The following is a 14774-nucleotide window of genomic DNA, read 5'->3' on the forward strand; positions in this document are numbered from 1 at the left end:
TCCTAAAAGAGTAAGGATATAATCCAAATCCAAATCCAGATGGTATCCTTAACCTCCATCTTATTACACACCATTTTAAAATCCTACCTTTCCCAAGCTGGCCTTTTACATCTTTAAACCACTAAATGGCTAATATGCTAACTAAACTAAAACCTTAAGTAATCTTCACATCAAAACATGAGCCAAAAGGTGATTCCTTGTCAATTACATCTCAGATTTTAAGCTAGAAGTCTTCCCTGTCTGCCTAGGTGGAGTCTGAATTTTTGAATACATGCACTTATTTGAGATTAGCAGACTTAAAGGCATATAAAAATTCAGCTATACCTTACTTCAAGTGTGCCTCATAGATTAATAACACAAAATTAGTTTATTCAAGATACATGTCCCCAGATGAGAAATTCTGGTGGATTGAGGTCAAACAAGGGAAGATGGAGCCAAATATTGTCCATTGTGTGTCATTGGAAAGATAGGAAACAGTGAGTAGATGCTGAACATGCAAGTCTATGATGGAGAAACCATAACCCAGAGAGCAACTGGAAGGCATAGGACAAGCTTCATCTGTGTTCATGGGATCTTCCACGGTCAAAGAATAGATCTGAAGTATCTTTCTTTGAAGGCACAGCTCACACACTATCACCTATGCATATTGAAAATAATTTTCATGTAACTAAAATATCTAAGAAAACTAATATTTTAAAAATTTACAAAATTAATTTGATTTTCTTATGTAATGGCGAATGGATTTTCCTCAGACAATTTGTTAAAATGACAAGAACAGATTATACACTTGCTTTTTCGCTAAAGGCCAAGAAATGATCAAACAGACATTATAATTTCTCTTAAAAGATATGGTTGGGAATAGAATGAGAACTCATGAGAAATACATTTCTAAAAAGCCATGTGCAGGAACACAGTGTGATAACTCATTAGAAATATAACTCTAATCAACTTATCTTCTTTATGATTTTAAAATGTTAATCACAATATGACTAGATCCTTGCTACCTTTCTCTTTCCTCCCTCTAAACTTTCTAACGTCTCATCCCACCTATCCCTCTCATGTTAGCCTTGCTTACTATACTGACACATACATTAACATATATATTCATATATATATATATATTCATATATATATATATATTCATATATATATATATGCAACCAGTTGAGTCCATTTAGTGTTGTTTGTATGTGTGTGATTTCAGGACAGACCATTTGACAACGCATATCCAATTAGGCACTCATCTTGGGGAAGACTAATTCTCCCTCTTTCAGTAGCCATTAGTTAGTTATCTGTAGTTATTTATGGAGTCTGATGAGATTTCCCCTTCCATGTCTGTTGCTATTTTTTTCTAGTTTTAGTTTGCTTATGCAGTCCTGTTGATGATGTTAACATGGGTATAGTTTCCTCATCTTTACTCTTTCTAGGAATCACAATATTACAGAAAAACTCCTGGTCCTTTGGCTCTTGTAATCTTTCCATATCTGTCTCATGATATTCTCTGAATCCTAAGTATAGGAACTTTTTTATAGCTATATTGGGACTGGGGACTATACAGTCTGATGTTCTTTGCATTTTAATCATTTTTAGTTTTCCTTGTCTTTTTATGTTACTACATGATGCTGCCTTGATGAGAGGTGATAAGGGCATTTATCTACCGGTATACAGAAAAGTGTTTTGAAAGCAACTAGTAATGAAGCTGGGCTTGTAAATTGGCAGTAGTAAGTTCTACTCTAAAATCTATAACCTCATTACCCCCAGGGATTGACTAGGTTTCTAGGATCAGGCATGATTTCCTTCCTGTTGAGGCCTTGAAAAAATTATAGAGCTGTTGGTTACCAAGAAGATATGCACATTCAGGAACATCTTACCATGCTGGTCACTGTTGTGATTCTTGGGTATCAGCTAGATAGAATGATTGACTGCTTCTCTCCACTGGCACTTTGCATAGCACTTCTGATGCTATGAAAAGTAGTCCTGAGGGAAGAGGCTTTCAGGTCACATTCAGTCAATATATTTCTAATCCTATGGTCAAACTACATGGTATCTTCAGAAACAGGAACTTATCTTCTACCTCTAAGAGGCACCATGTAAAATAGCAATATGCTGCATTGTGTGGAGAGGCTCTTGGACACTCCTGACCAACAGCTCACACTGTGAGTTCTCACACGTGCTGCTGGGTTTTTGTTAGATGTGGCATAGCTTCATTTAAGCTATTTGTCTGGGTATACAATACACTTATGTATATTATATGTAAATTTAGTTAATATAAAATAATACTAACCCTTAAGGCTTTTGAAACAATCTCAGTGTTATTTAGCTTCTCCCATTCCTTCGGTATATCCTCCATCCTTTTCTGTGACTCTGTCTCTCCTTCTCTATAGTCTCTCTCCCCATTTTCCATCTTTTAAAAATTATTACACTTGCTGTTATAAAAAATATATGAATAAATGTTATAATTCATAGTATTCCTATTTTTTTGAAGTTTAAAGATGAAAAGAAAGAGAACTTGCTAAGTCATCTGTAAAATTGAATTGGAAGTTAAAAATATTCAGTTTTGGTCTAAGCCTCACACCCAAAATATTAAAGTTCAGGTTTCTCACAAGTTTCATTTCATCAATCTGTGGCCCTTTTTCTTGCTTCTATCCATTTCCTAGCTATGCATGGGACATAAAACCTGGAAATGATCTTTCAACAGGCAATGCATGAATGCAGTTTTTTAAACTTTCCCAATCTGGTGACTATGAGGTTTTTATAACCACTTTAACAATTTAAATTACAATTTAAATATTACACACATATGGAAAAAATAGTATACTTAAATTTTTTTTTTAAGAGTTAGAATGGAAACCAACGGTCTCTTTTGGTTCCTTTCCCCAGAGTTTAACCCACTTAACAGTTTAATTTTAGGGCATACTATTGGTTGCAACAGCATTTTGAATAATAAATTTATTTTCTACTTTTTAGGTCAACCACAGATATTATTTGATGACATCCTATTTTGTTAGCTGAAAATTTAGATAACATCTCCTTCTTGGGTTTCTTTTCTTCATATCTCTACCTAGTATGCTTTTATGACAACTCAGGAATATTTACGAAAATCAAACTATTTTTGGCTTCAAGACAGAGATTTTTAAATCTTCAATAGAGAAATATTTTGTAATTATAGGTGTTTTTAAAATGGAGACAGTCATTCTCCTATACTCCATCTATTCTCACAGTTGTATTTCTTAACAATATGAACTTTATCTCTTTTTGCTATCACTAGGCAAATTTTGCCTTTTCTAAAATCAGAGAACAAAGCTAAGTGATAGAATTAAACATAAGTCCTTTCTCTATAAATCTAATGCTATAATATCTGGGACATTAAATAAAATATACTTTAATATATATCCATAAATCAGATGGAATAGTGCATACCTTTAATCCTAGCATTGGGGTAAAAAGTCATGGGGATCTCTGTGTGTTCAAGGCCAGCGTGATCTATGTAGTGAATTCCAGGCCAGTAAGACACAGTCTCAAAAAGTTAAAAATTAAGTCATTATCTTCACCTATTCATATTTTTTTTTCCAAAAGTCTCAATCTTATGCTGGAAAGATCCCTCAGCATTTAAAAATACTTGTTACTCTTGAAAAAGGACACAGATTTAGTTCTCAACACTCAGTGCTGGCTCACAAACATTTGTAGCTCCGGTTCCTGGGAATCCCATGTCCTGTTCTGGCTTCTGGGAATGCTTCACCTATGGTGCATACATATATGCCAACAAACGCCCAAACATTTAAAGTAAATATATCTTTTCTTAAAATCCAAGTCTATCTAAAGATCAAATCCACCTGTCACTTTTTAAAAAAAATGTTAACTGATATTATAATCTTCAAATTGAGCATGGTGGTAATATGATGTCTACACACACATACGCATATGTGTGATGTTTAAATCATATTAAACATACCTGTATCTGTAAACATCTGTATCATTTTTAGGATGGCTGTATTAATTTACATTTCCACAAACATAATATGAGTCCTTCTCTTAGAGTTGTCTGTTCTGGAAGCTTTCTCAAAGTCTCCTGCTCGGTAGCTCTCATCACACAAGAAGTCATTGCTTTCCTTGTCTGGCTTCCTTCTCTGTTCAGTTAATAACTTGTTCACTGGAATATGTCTTCAAATAAACTTTTAAGAAAACTACAGAAAATAGAGTTCTGAAATGGTGCACATCATAGCACCAAAGATTGTGCATTGTTTTACTTGGGTATTTTTTCTTCAGTACAAAGGCCTGAGTCCTTATTGCAATCCAGGACTCATTGTGGTGTTAAAAACCTCAATTGCAATCTAATTCCTACTTGTTTACATGTAAGCAGCTTGAATGTCTTTTTCTTAACTATCTTACTTTTCACAGTAATTTTATTACAGGTACTTGAGCAAATTTGTTTACTTTCTCCTACTCTTTCTGTGTCTCCTCCTATTCTTCTTACTTAGACACTTGAACCAATACTCTGTGTCTCATTTCTCCTCCCCCTTTTTCAGTGTTAACATTTTTCAGTTTGGGGAAAATGCTTTTAATCTTACACCTGTTTTTGTAAAATGGAACCATAGTTTTCACTTAGTAATAGATTTCTTAAGTTGTTTTCTTATGGCCTAAATGTTAAGTACATAAGTGTCTAAAGGGGGAAGGGTCTCATGTACTCTCTGCATTGTCTTTTATCAGAATACTGTCTTTTAATACCTTATTGTTTTTATCACAATTTTAAAGCTATTTTTGTTATCTATGAACTTTACAATTTTGAGCAATAATCTCCTGGATCACTTAAGTATTTACGTAAAGCTTGACACTTTTTTTCTTGGGCCTCCCAAATTTACATTATCCACTTTAAGTCTGACACACAGTTTTGCAGGTGTGATGACTTGATTTGGAGCCCTACGTCTAGAGAATAAAATGGAATCAATTGCTCTTAACACTCTTTCAGTAGCGCCGATGCTTTCAGTTTGCTAGAACACACCAAACGCACCAGATGTTCTCTCTGTACCTTTCTGACTCCATATTTCACTTTTCAAGGTAATGTTAATGCCTCTCCTTCAACCATAATCTCCTCTGCAGAAGCTGACACATCTCGTTCCAAATCTTGCATGGCTGCTCTCTATCATCGGTGCCTTTGAGGGATTTGTTGAAAGTTCTCCACAAGTAGCTCTTTGTACTTTCCCCCTGTATTTGGGATTAAAAAAATCCAATGCTATACTCCACTGTAGTTTTATTGAAATCAGAAAATTGAAGAGCTAAAAGCAGATATTAGTCCATCATTTCAAGCCAGAATTCTTTTCCATCTTTCAGGGAAAAGAAAACACACATAAATAGTTCTGTGGTTTAATTGGAGAAAGGGGTATCTTTTTATTTCAATCCCTGTACACTGGAAATTTTCATTGTCTTTTCATATGTTCATTTATAAATGTTTATGTGTCACATCATTAAACATCACTTTGACAAACTATAAATTCATATCATCTGCTCAACTAGGTCTATTCAAAATACATTGTCATTTCTTTACTTCAGATGGATACTATTTTGCTCATATGCTTTTATGTGTTGAAAACAATTTGAACTGCCATATTCCAAGTAGTCTTAACCCAAGCTATGAGATAGATAGATAGATAGATAGATAGATAGATAGATAGATAGATAGATAGATAGATAGATAGATATAGATAGGGATATATATCTCATGAATCACTAGTACTGTCTTGATAAACTGAGCCTTAGAAATCTTAAAAATGATAAACTTAACAGAGGTGATAGCACATATAATTCCTTTCAAAGAAAGTAGGACAGGATTGCAAATCAGGTATCTTAAAATGTTAGAGATTATAGAATGTGTACTTACTGAAGCAATAACAAAACAAAACACGTTCATATGCTTCATCTTCCCAACTAGGCATCTTGGTACCCTGCCAATTACAAATTATTCTTATGAGGCACATACAGAGAGTCAAAATAAGCTCCAAGCTAGATTGCTTTTGTCCATGATTTGCCTTGAGCATTTCTTCTTTTCATCCAAAGACATAGGTGCAAACGGCAATGAACTAGACATTTATCAATTTTTACATTAGCCAGATAATGATAGAAAAATATGCAATAATATGACAAAAAATAGAAAAAAACATTTAATAAACAGATAGGAAGGCTATTTCTTTGTTTAACCAAAGTTAAAGATTTATAGGCAAATTGTTTTTGAAAATGTATATGATAAATTATTTCTAAATTCTATTTAAAAATTCATAAAAAATGTTTGCCCTTTGGTTCTGGCATTTATGAAACCTCAGCTCCTTAAGACATATCCACAGCCAATATGACTACATATATAAATATTAGTATGGATATTTAATATGTATATATATACATATATTTTTCATGAAATTAAAATTGTTCACTGTACTTTGGGTTCCTGACACTTTCATTATAGTTTCTCTGGAAGTCTGAAAACCTGAGATAATCAGGTTTTGTTCTTTGCATGTCCATGCGTGCTCTATCAAGCCCTTTTATCTGTATATTGGACCCGTCAAAATTCTACAACTTTCAGGGAGTCTATGATTGAATTCACACTCTTGTGTTATAAAATCCAGCATTTTAATGGAAAAATAAATGTGTATGATAAATTACTTCTAAATTCTTCTACTTAAAAATCCATAAAAATATTTGCCCTTTGGTTCTGGTTCTGGTTCTGGCATTTATAAAACCTCAGCTGCTTAAGACATATGCACAGCCAACATGACTACATACATAAATATAAATATTAGTATAGGTATTAAATATATATACATATATTTTCATGAAATTAATATTGTTCATTATACATTAAAATTGTCTTCAGTTTTCTATCTAAGTTTATATGCTTTCAATGACCATAAAACATAAGAAAAGGTGAGAGATGTAGGTGGCTGATAATCAAACAAACATGACTGGTACCAGTAGGAGCAAGTATGTGTTTGAAGCTTTTGCCTACACTTGGGACTCCTTTCCTCCTATTAGGTTACCTTGACCAACCTCCCAAAGAGGACTTTCAGTTTGTCTTATTGTATCTTGTCTTTTTCCTGTTCAGCTTAAAGGCCTATTGTTTTTGAAAGTGGAGAGAGAATGGATCTGGGGAAGACGGAAGCTGGAGGGAACTGGGAAGGGTGGAGGGTGGGAATTGTGATCGCAATGTAGTGTGTGAGAGAAGAACCAATTTCCAATTAAAAAGGAGTGTCTTTCAATGAAAATAAAGTCTTAAAATGAAAAACAAAAAGAAAGTAACCAACACTTACAACAATTTTACTTAGAATAAATAAGGACTAATTGATATAATGATAATGACTTTTCTTCTTTATTTCTTCTCAGGTCATATGAACCATTTTTCCTATAGTATTATACTTTACATAAAGAGCATTGAAATAACAAGTCATGGCTCCTTTGAGCAGTTAAATACATTATAGTCAGCATGATGCTCATTCATTCAGAACATGTGACATTCATTAAATGGACTTACTAGGCCTTATATCCCTCCCTTTGCTTTCTTCTGAGTTTGTGTATTGGACTCATGTTTATGTTCCTCTAATTTCAGCATGTGGCAAACTGATGAAAATCACAGGCCCCATCACAGTCAAGACATCTGGAACACGATTTGGTGCTTGGATGACAGACCCCTTAGCATCTGAAAAACATAACAGAGTATGTTGCTTCTATCAGTGCTTTTGCTTATAATTATGTTTCTCCTATACTATTCCTCCCAGGCTATTCCTTTTATTCATGATATAGGTTATGATGTAAAGAGCTTGATTTCTTGATATTTTTCACTTAAAACTGTTGATACATCTAATTTGTGGAACAAACCTATTTTAGTGATTACAATTCTTCAGTGTACTGTAGGCTAGTTGTTATTAAATTTAGTCTTCGCTTATGCTTGAAATGTATGAATCATGTTCATATACAATTTCCTTAATATTCCATAAGAAATATGATGTTTATATTAAAAAACCCTGAGCACTGAGTAATGAACCAATTTATTATGTATATCATTATATTATTGGAGATAATTGTAAAAGAAATACAATGGAAACAAGTGAGGGTGTTTTTATAGGTTTACAATATCTATATTATGCAATTAAATATAGTAATAACTTACTCTAGTCCTACTAAGTAATGAATTAATTATGAATTAAGGTTCTTAATAGTCATATTCAAAGGAGGGCTTTTATTAAATTAATGCAATAGTTTCACTAAAATCTCCAAGAAAATCCAATAAATAATGGTCACTAGAAGATTCTGTGGTAACCACAAGGTAACCACATAGGTTTGGCATGTAAAATAAAAGAGACATGTTTTTAGAGCATGTGCAGGACAAAGATAAAGCCTTACAGTTGTTACATCAGGAGATATTCTTTGGAATAACATGTGATGGGTTTGGCCAGCAATAGGCACTAACTAGCCAGAAATAAAATAAAGAGAAAACAAGTTAATATGATGGCAGCAAAATCAGCTGTTTTTATACAAATATTCTTTTCTTAAAAATTAATATATCTATGTGTGTTTCCATGTCACATATATAGAGAAGTCAGAGGAACACCATGATTCTTGATTTCTACCATTTGGATCAGGGGGATGGAATTCAGCTTGTTAGCTGACCCGCCATACAATATCTTTACAAGGTCTTGTAATGTTATCACATTTGAATGGGTTATAAGTAAGAGCATTTGGCATCCAAAATTTGAAACTTTGTAACTATCTTTATTTTAAAGTTTTTGTGAAAATCCAGAATTTAATCACTCCATTTGATTCTCTTGTTTTTTTTTTTCCCCTTATTTTCAGGTCTGGTATATGGACAGTTACACTAACAATAAAATAGTCCGTGAATACAAGTCCATTGCAGACTTTGTCAGCGGAGCTGAATCAAGGACATACAACCTTCCTTTCAAGTGGGCAGGAACTAACCATGTTGTCTACAACGGCTCACTCTATTTTAACAAGTATCAGAGTAATATCATCATCAAATACAGCTTTGATTTAGGGAGAGTGTTAGCCCAGAGAAGCCTGGAGTATGCTGGCTTTCACAATGTATACCCCTACACGTGGGGTGGATTCTCGGACATTGACCTCATGGCTGATGAAATTGGGCTGTGGGCTGTGTATGCAACTAACCAAAATGCAGGCAATATTGTCATCAGCCAGCTTAATCAAGACACCTTGGAGGTGATGAAGAGCTGGAGCACCGGCTATCCCAAGAGAAGTGCAGGGGAATCCTTCATGATCTGTGGGACTCTGTATGTCACAAATTCTCACTTAACTGGAGCCAAAGTGTATTATTCCTATTCCACAAAAACTTCCACATATGAGTACACAGATATCCCCTTCCATAACCAATACTTTCACATATCCATGCTTGACTACAATGCTAGAGATAGAGCTCTTTATGCCTGGAACAATGGCCACCAGGTCCTGTTCAATGTTACCCTGTTCCACATCATTAAGACTGAAGATGACACATAGGCAAATGTCATTTATTTTTATCTATCTACACTGTCATTCATGATAAACTCTATAGGAATCTTTCTGTGTTTATATTTTCTCCTTGAATGACTTGTCATCATTTCTCCAAAGCAAAGTATTTTATTGTATATTTGGAGTTTCAAAAAGTGTTTGTCTAAGTTAATGTGTTAGAAACACATCTTAACTCCTAAACCTACAGGGCCTATCATGCCCTTGTCATGCAAAGCACTAAAAAGAGTTTAAGTGGCTAGAGTCATAGTTTTGCAAAAAGATTAATGGTCTGCCTTGTATTAGAATCAGACTAATGGTGGCTTAAATGCATGAATGTCTTCTTTTCTGAACTGTAATTTTTTTACTGTCTATTGCTCTATCTACATTCAGAAATATTTTCATAGAAATTAAGGTAAAAGAAAAGCACTTTCCCCGCATTTATTTCTACAAAAAAGATTTAAAGAGTTTATTTATATGGAAAATACAATCAATCATGTTGCTGTTACCACATTCTCTGATGCGGTGCTGTGCAATCATTTCCGAATCCCCTGCTGACATTTTTTGGCAGTATGTATTTCTATCAGTGTAACCACCATCGTACAATTGTATTTCTTCACTTCTATGAAAGTAACATTTTTTTATAAAGTGCACTAAAATTTAGTCTCAGTAATTATTCAAGTCAGTTTCCAAGTGTGGTCAAGAAAGCTTCACATAAGTATTATAAACTTAAAAAAAAATTAAACCAGGTATCCTATACAGACTCTTTGTTTAGTACCAAGTTTATTCTACTTTTGGCTCTCAATGTGAACACCAATCCAATGTAGTGATACTCTTTTTCCAGGAAGTATCCCACATAATTGTTTGAAAAGTATGCAGATGTGGTTATAAAGACTGCATTTGATTCTATTCATTTATCATATTAGTGTTGTTATAGTACATATATATTAGTATTTTAACATATTTTGCATACAACTTTCAATAATTCCATTTCTTATATAATATTAAGTACATGAAGATTATTAAGGAAAGAAAATTTGAATATTTTTTTCTATATTAAAATTATAAAACATGGAGAGTTAATGGCAAGCTTGTACAAAAGAATATGATAAAAAGAATTGGGAGTTTTCTTTGGTTTCAAATGTATAACCAAGTCAGAAAATTTAAAATGCAATCCCTAAATACCTTGCCTCTCAATATGCTCAAAATTAAAGAATCAAAAAAGCAAAACTTTGATAACATTTATGTTACTAATTCCACAGAACATAAAATCAATAAATATTGAACACGCCAATCAGTTTAGAAGTTCTTTCCCTATGTTCAAAAGAATTCCTCTAAGGCACTTTTATGTGAACGAATAAGGTTGTATTTTAATTTTTTAAAAATATATACTAAAATAAATATCATATAACCTAATGTAAAATTTTTGTCATATAGAATATCACATTTTAAAAATAAGCATATGGTAATTCAGATAAAGCACTCCATAAACAGATAATGATGTTCAGAATAATTCATTTTAAATTCTGCAATTGAAGAGTTGCTCTCAAATATCCCATCAAAATTGGAGAATATAATTACTTAATCTTGAAATTCAAGATTGAAGGAGTAGCTAATTTTTGTTCATGAAGCATAAGCATGATTTCATGGGCACTCTGTGTTTGTTAATAATGGTGACTTCTCTTCACAAACATTTACCAAAGTCCCCATCCACAAATAAGAGTCGGGAAATATAGGAGATTCATTTGTCATACTAGACATATCATAATGTAAGCAGTTCCTGCTTCATATAGCAATTTGTATAAGATAAAACTTCATGTCAGTTTTAGAAATGAATCAATTTTTAGGCAGACAATCTCTAATAGGTACCATTCTTATTATGTTATGTGGTATCACATACATTTAAAATATGGATGATCATGGCTTATTTGTGAAGTGTGCAACTTGTACAGAGCCCTCTTGTTTTCTATGTATAGTTTCATCACCTATCCAATACTTAGTGTATGTGCTGCTAGAGCAAGCTAAGATTTTATTGTCACTAGAAGTGGGGTAACATGCGCTTAAAATATGACTTGCATTAAACATTTGTAGTTTATGAGCATTTCCTTAATAAATTATGTTCAGTTTTGTGCCTGAAATAAATAAGAACTTAATCACTGTTTCCTTTTTAATCTTCAGCAAATAAAGTAATTTTATGAGGAAAATAATGGGTATTTTAAAATCATCCTTAGAGTCCAAGCAGTGCAGAGATCTAAATGCAGAAATTCTATGTCTGAAAGTGAACTATGTTAGTGGTATTTTCTAAATTAATCCTATCATTAAAGTACTCCGTGTCATTCAAATAATATATCCGTGGTCAGGTTGTGGTGGTGTGTTATTTGTGTTTGTGGACCTTGAATCACAAGGCTCTTTACTTCCATCTGAATTTATCTAGGAGTTTGGATAACAGTGAACTTCCATTGTGTTAACAATGTGTAGGAATAAAAGAGAAAGAAAAAACAGATGCAATCTCTGCAGAGAAAATAAATAATTAGTCATGCTTTATCACAAATCCAGTAGCTCCAGTTGTTATCACTATTGTTCTCTCATTTCTTTATAATGAAAAGCACTCTTGGTGATGAAAACTTAAGAAAATATTAACTTCTTATTGATGTTTACTTTTAATTAAAGAAAAAACAAACAGAACCATGTCTTCGAGTTTGAAAACCACAGCCAAATTTCTGTGTAGAACTTTTACAATCAGAGTGAGGATTCCTGAAATATGATCCTACAAATCTGTGAATGTCTTAACATCAAAACAATAAAAATTTCCCCTAGTAAAAAGAGTATTAAAACTACTAGTTCTGAAGTTTGAATCTCCTAAAAGAAAAACATCTGAATTAAAAGCAGCATTAGCTCTTCACCTTCAGATCACTGACTGTTTGTTTTGGAAATGTTATATAAGAATACATTTGGGAGAAAAATAAAAAGTATACCTTCATGTTAGTTCAGTTACCAAAAATGTAGATATTGTAGAGTTTCAAAAGGCCACACCTTACAGAAAAATGTTAGTTTAAAGGAAACAATCAAAAATTGCATCTTGCTGACTTAAGTATAATCGCAAATTCTTTATTACACATATAAATTTTCTGTGACATTATCAAACAACATTCAATGTGAAGGTCAACTTCGCCATCACCTCATACATGGACCATAAGAGAAGGCTATATAGCAAAGCAGTCTACCTAGTACGACAAGTGAGTCACTTGGTTCAGCAAAGATGCTATGAAATTTCTATTACTGACCTCTTACAGCCAGAAATGGTAAGTTCTAAAACACCCAATTTCATCCAACGTCCTACAGTTCAATAAACTTTGTCTTTACTAAAATCAAGATCCTAGAATGTTTCCATTTTCTAAAATTAACTTAATATATCATAAACATTAATAATTTTCCTTAACATGGTCTGAAGAGACTATTTGTGATTAAATGAAATCTGACCTTTTAATGGTTATACTAGAAAATATACTAGAAAAGTAGAATGAAAATATAAGTGTCTAGAGGCCGGAAAGCAGCTCAATAGTTGAGAGCACTTACTTCACTTCTGTAATCCCTAGTTCTGTTCACAAGGGCTGAAGTTTACTAGTTCACAATATTCTAGAACTCAGTCTTTAAGGACTCTATTACCTTTAGCCTCCACGGGTACCTGCACATACTCACACACAGATATACACATCAACTTTTCAAATCAGTTTCTAGAAGAAAAAGTTACTTCATTACAACCTTTTCATTATTTTTCTAAGGAATTGTAAATTTCATTCATGAAAATCTCTTAAATAACGAATAGAATATTATTGGTTATGCAATTTAGCCAACTAAGAAATTCTCTTCCAAACTTAACTTACCCAGGTGATTTACCTATCACACATGCCAGATTTATGCTACATAGTTTGATTTGATCTGGGTATCAAACTTAGAGACATTTTCATCCAATTTAGATTCAGCCCTGCCTTCAAAATGATCAACTAGGTTACATAAACCTTGTTCTTTTTGGATATCAGCTCATTATTCTAGGTAAGTATCATATATATATATATATATATATATATATATATATATATATACTATATATATATAGTTTTAAGCATTGTCTTAAAATGATGTAAAAACATAGCATTGTACTTCACCAAGAATGCATATCATTCGTGATAGCCAGCTTCTAAAACTGTTCTCAATTAAAGACATGAAGCAACACATTTCATATGGAAGAGTTGTCAAGGGTATCTTAGTACTATAAATAGTTCACTGTTAATCCAAGCATACACATGCAGTTCAACATTAAATATCATTCTTCCTAGTGGCCAAACATACCAAGAAGAGCTGACATCTATTTTTAAAATAACTAAGACAATATCACAATATATCACTCTCTATTATAATTCTGATCTATAAATACTGAGTGGTTTCAGAACTTTCCAGAAAATACATAATAAATTCATAAAGTTTGGGAAAAAATCGAAATGAAATGCTAGCCATTTTAGATTGTTATTAAAGTCCTCTATAATGCAATAATGCATAGCTATTCACATTTTTTGTTGCACAATCCTGGATTTTCTACAAGAACTCTAAATCCATAATGTATCATACATATGAAATGAATGAGTAGTTAACATTCATTAAATTACTAAATGAAATATCTAGAATCTAATAATAGATACTCTGGAACCAAGGCTCATGGCTGTCATCAACAGAGATATAGGTCTTCATGTGTTTAAATTCTGGTAGGAATAGCCTGCAATAAAAATAAGAAAGCTATGTTTTCATTGGGTCAACTACAGTGAAAATATATCAAATCTTGATGATAGAGATGGGTTGGAGTCTTCTAGTGAAAGACTGCAATAAATGTTTAGAGAGATATACTTCCCATTGTAAAGTCATTCAAAGAATGGAGTCACCATGAAATATGGACGAATACATGACTTCTGCCTTTCTGTCTCTAAAGCTCTACCAAACAATATTTGCACTACTTCTAGTTTGGATGTTTCCAATTTGGAGTTAAAGATGTCACATCAGAGATCACAGGATCCCCTGACAAATATGTACCAAACTTAAGTTTCTTTTGTGGTTGCAGAGTCCTTCTGGTAGGACTGAATTTTCATCAGATTCTCAAGGGAAATCTTGGTCAGAAAGGCTACTCCTGTGTAGTAATAGGAGCGGCGGGCTGCGTCCCGGCACCCGGCCGCCCACATGGCTAGCTCTACCCGAAATAATTACACGGACACTGTGTTCATTTA

The 14774-nt window shown here is 33.0% G+C and overlaps 1 protein-coding gene across 2 annotated transcripts in view; it reads left to right on the forward strand.

The window, feature by feature from the left end:
• Olfm3 (olfactomedin 3) overlaps nt 1-11654 on the forward strand; it is a 196222-nt gene extending 184568 nt beyond the window's left edge. For both annotated transcript variants that reach the window (XM_005357171.2, XM_005357169.2), the window contains exons 5-6: nt 7592-7698; nt 8836-11654. In XM_005357171.2, the coding sequence (XP_005357228.1) occupies nt 7592-7698; nt 8836-9513 (785 nt within the window). In that variant the 3' untranslated portion in view covers nt 9514-11654. The remainder of the gene's footprint in view (nt 1-7591; nt 7699-8835) is intronic.
• The last annotated feature ends 3120 nt before the right edge of the window (nt 11655-14774 follow it).

The sequence above is a fragment of the Microtus ochrogaster genome, chromosome 21 (assembly GCF_000317375.1).
Source record: "Microtus ochrogaster isolate Prairie Vole_2 chromosome 21, MicOch1.0, whole genome shotgun sequence".
NCBI lineage: Eukaryota > Metazoa > Chordata > Mammalia > Rodentia > Cricetidae > Microtus > Microtus ochrogaster.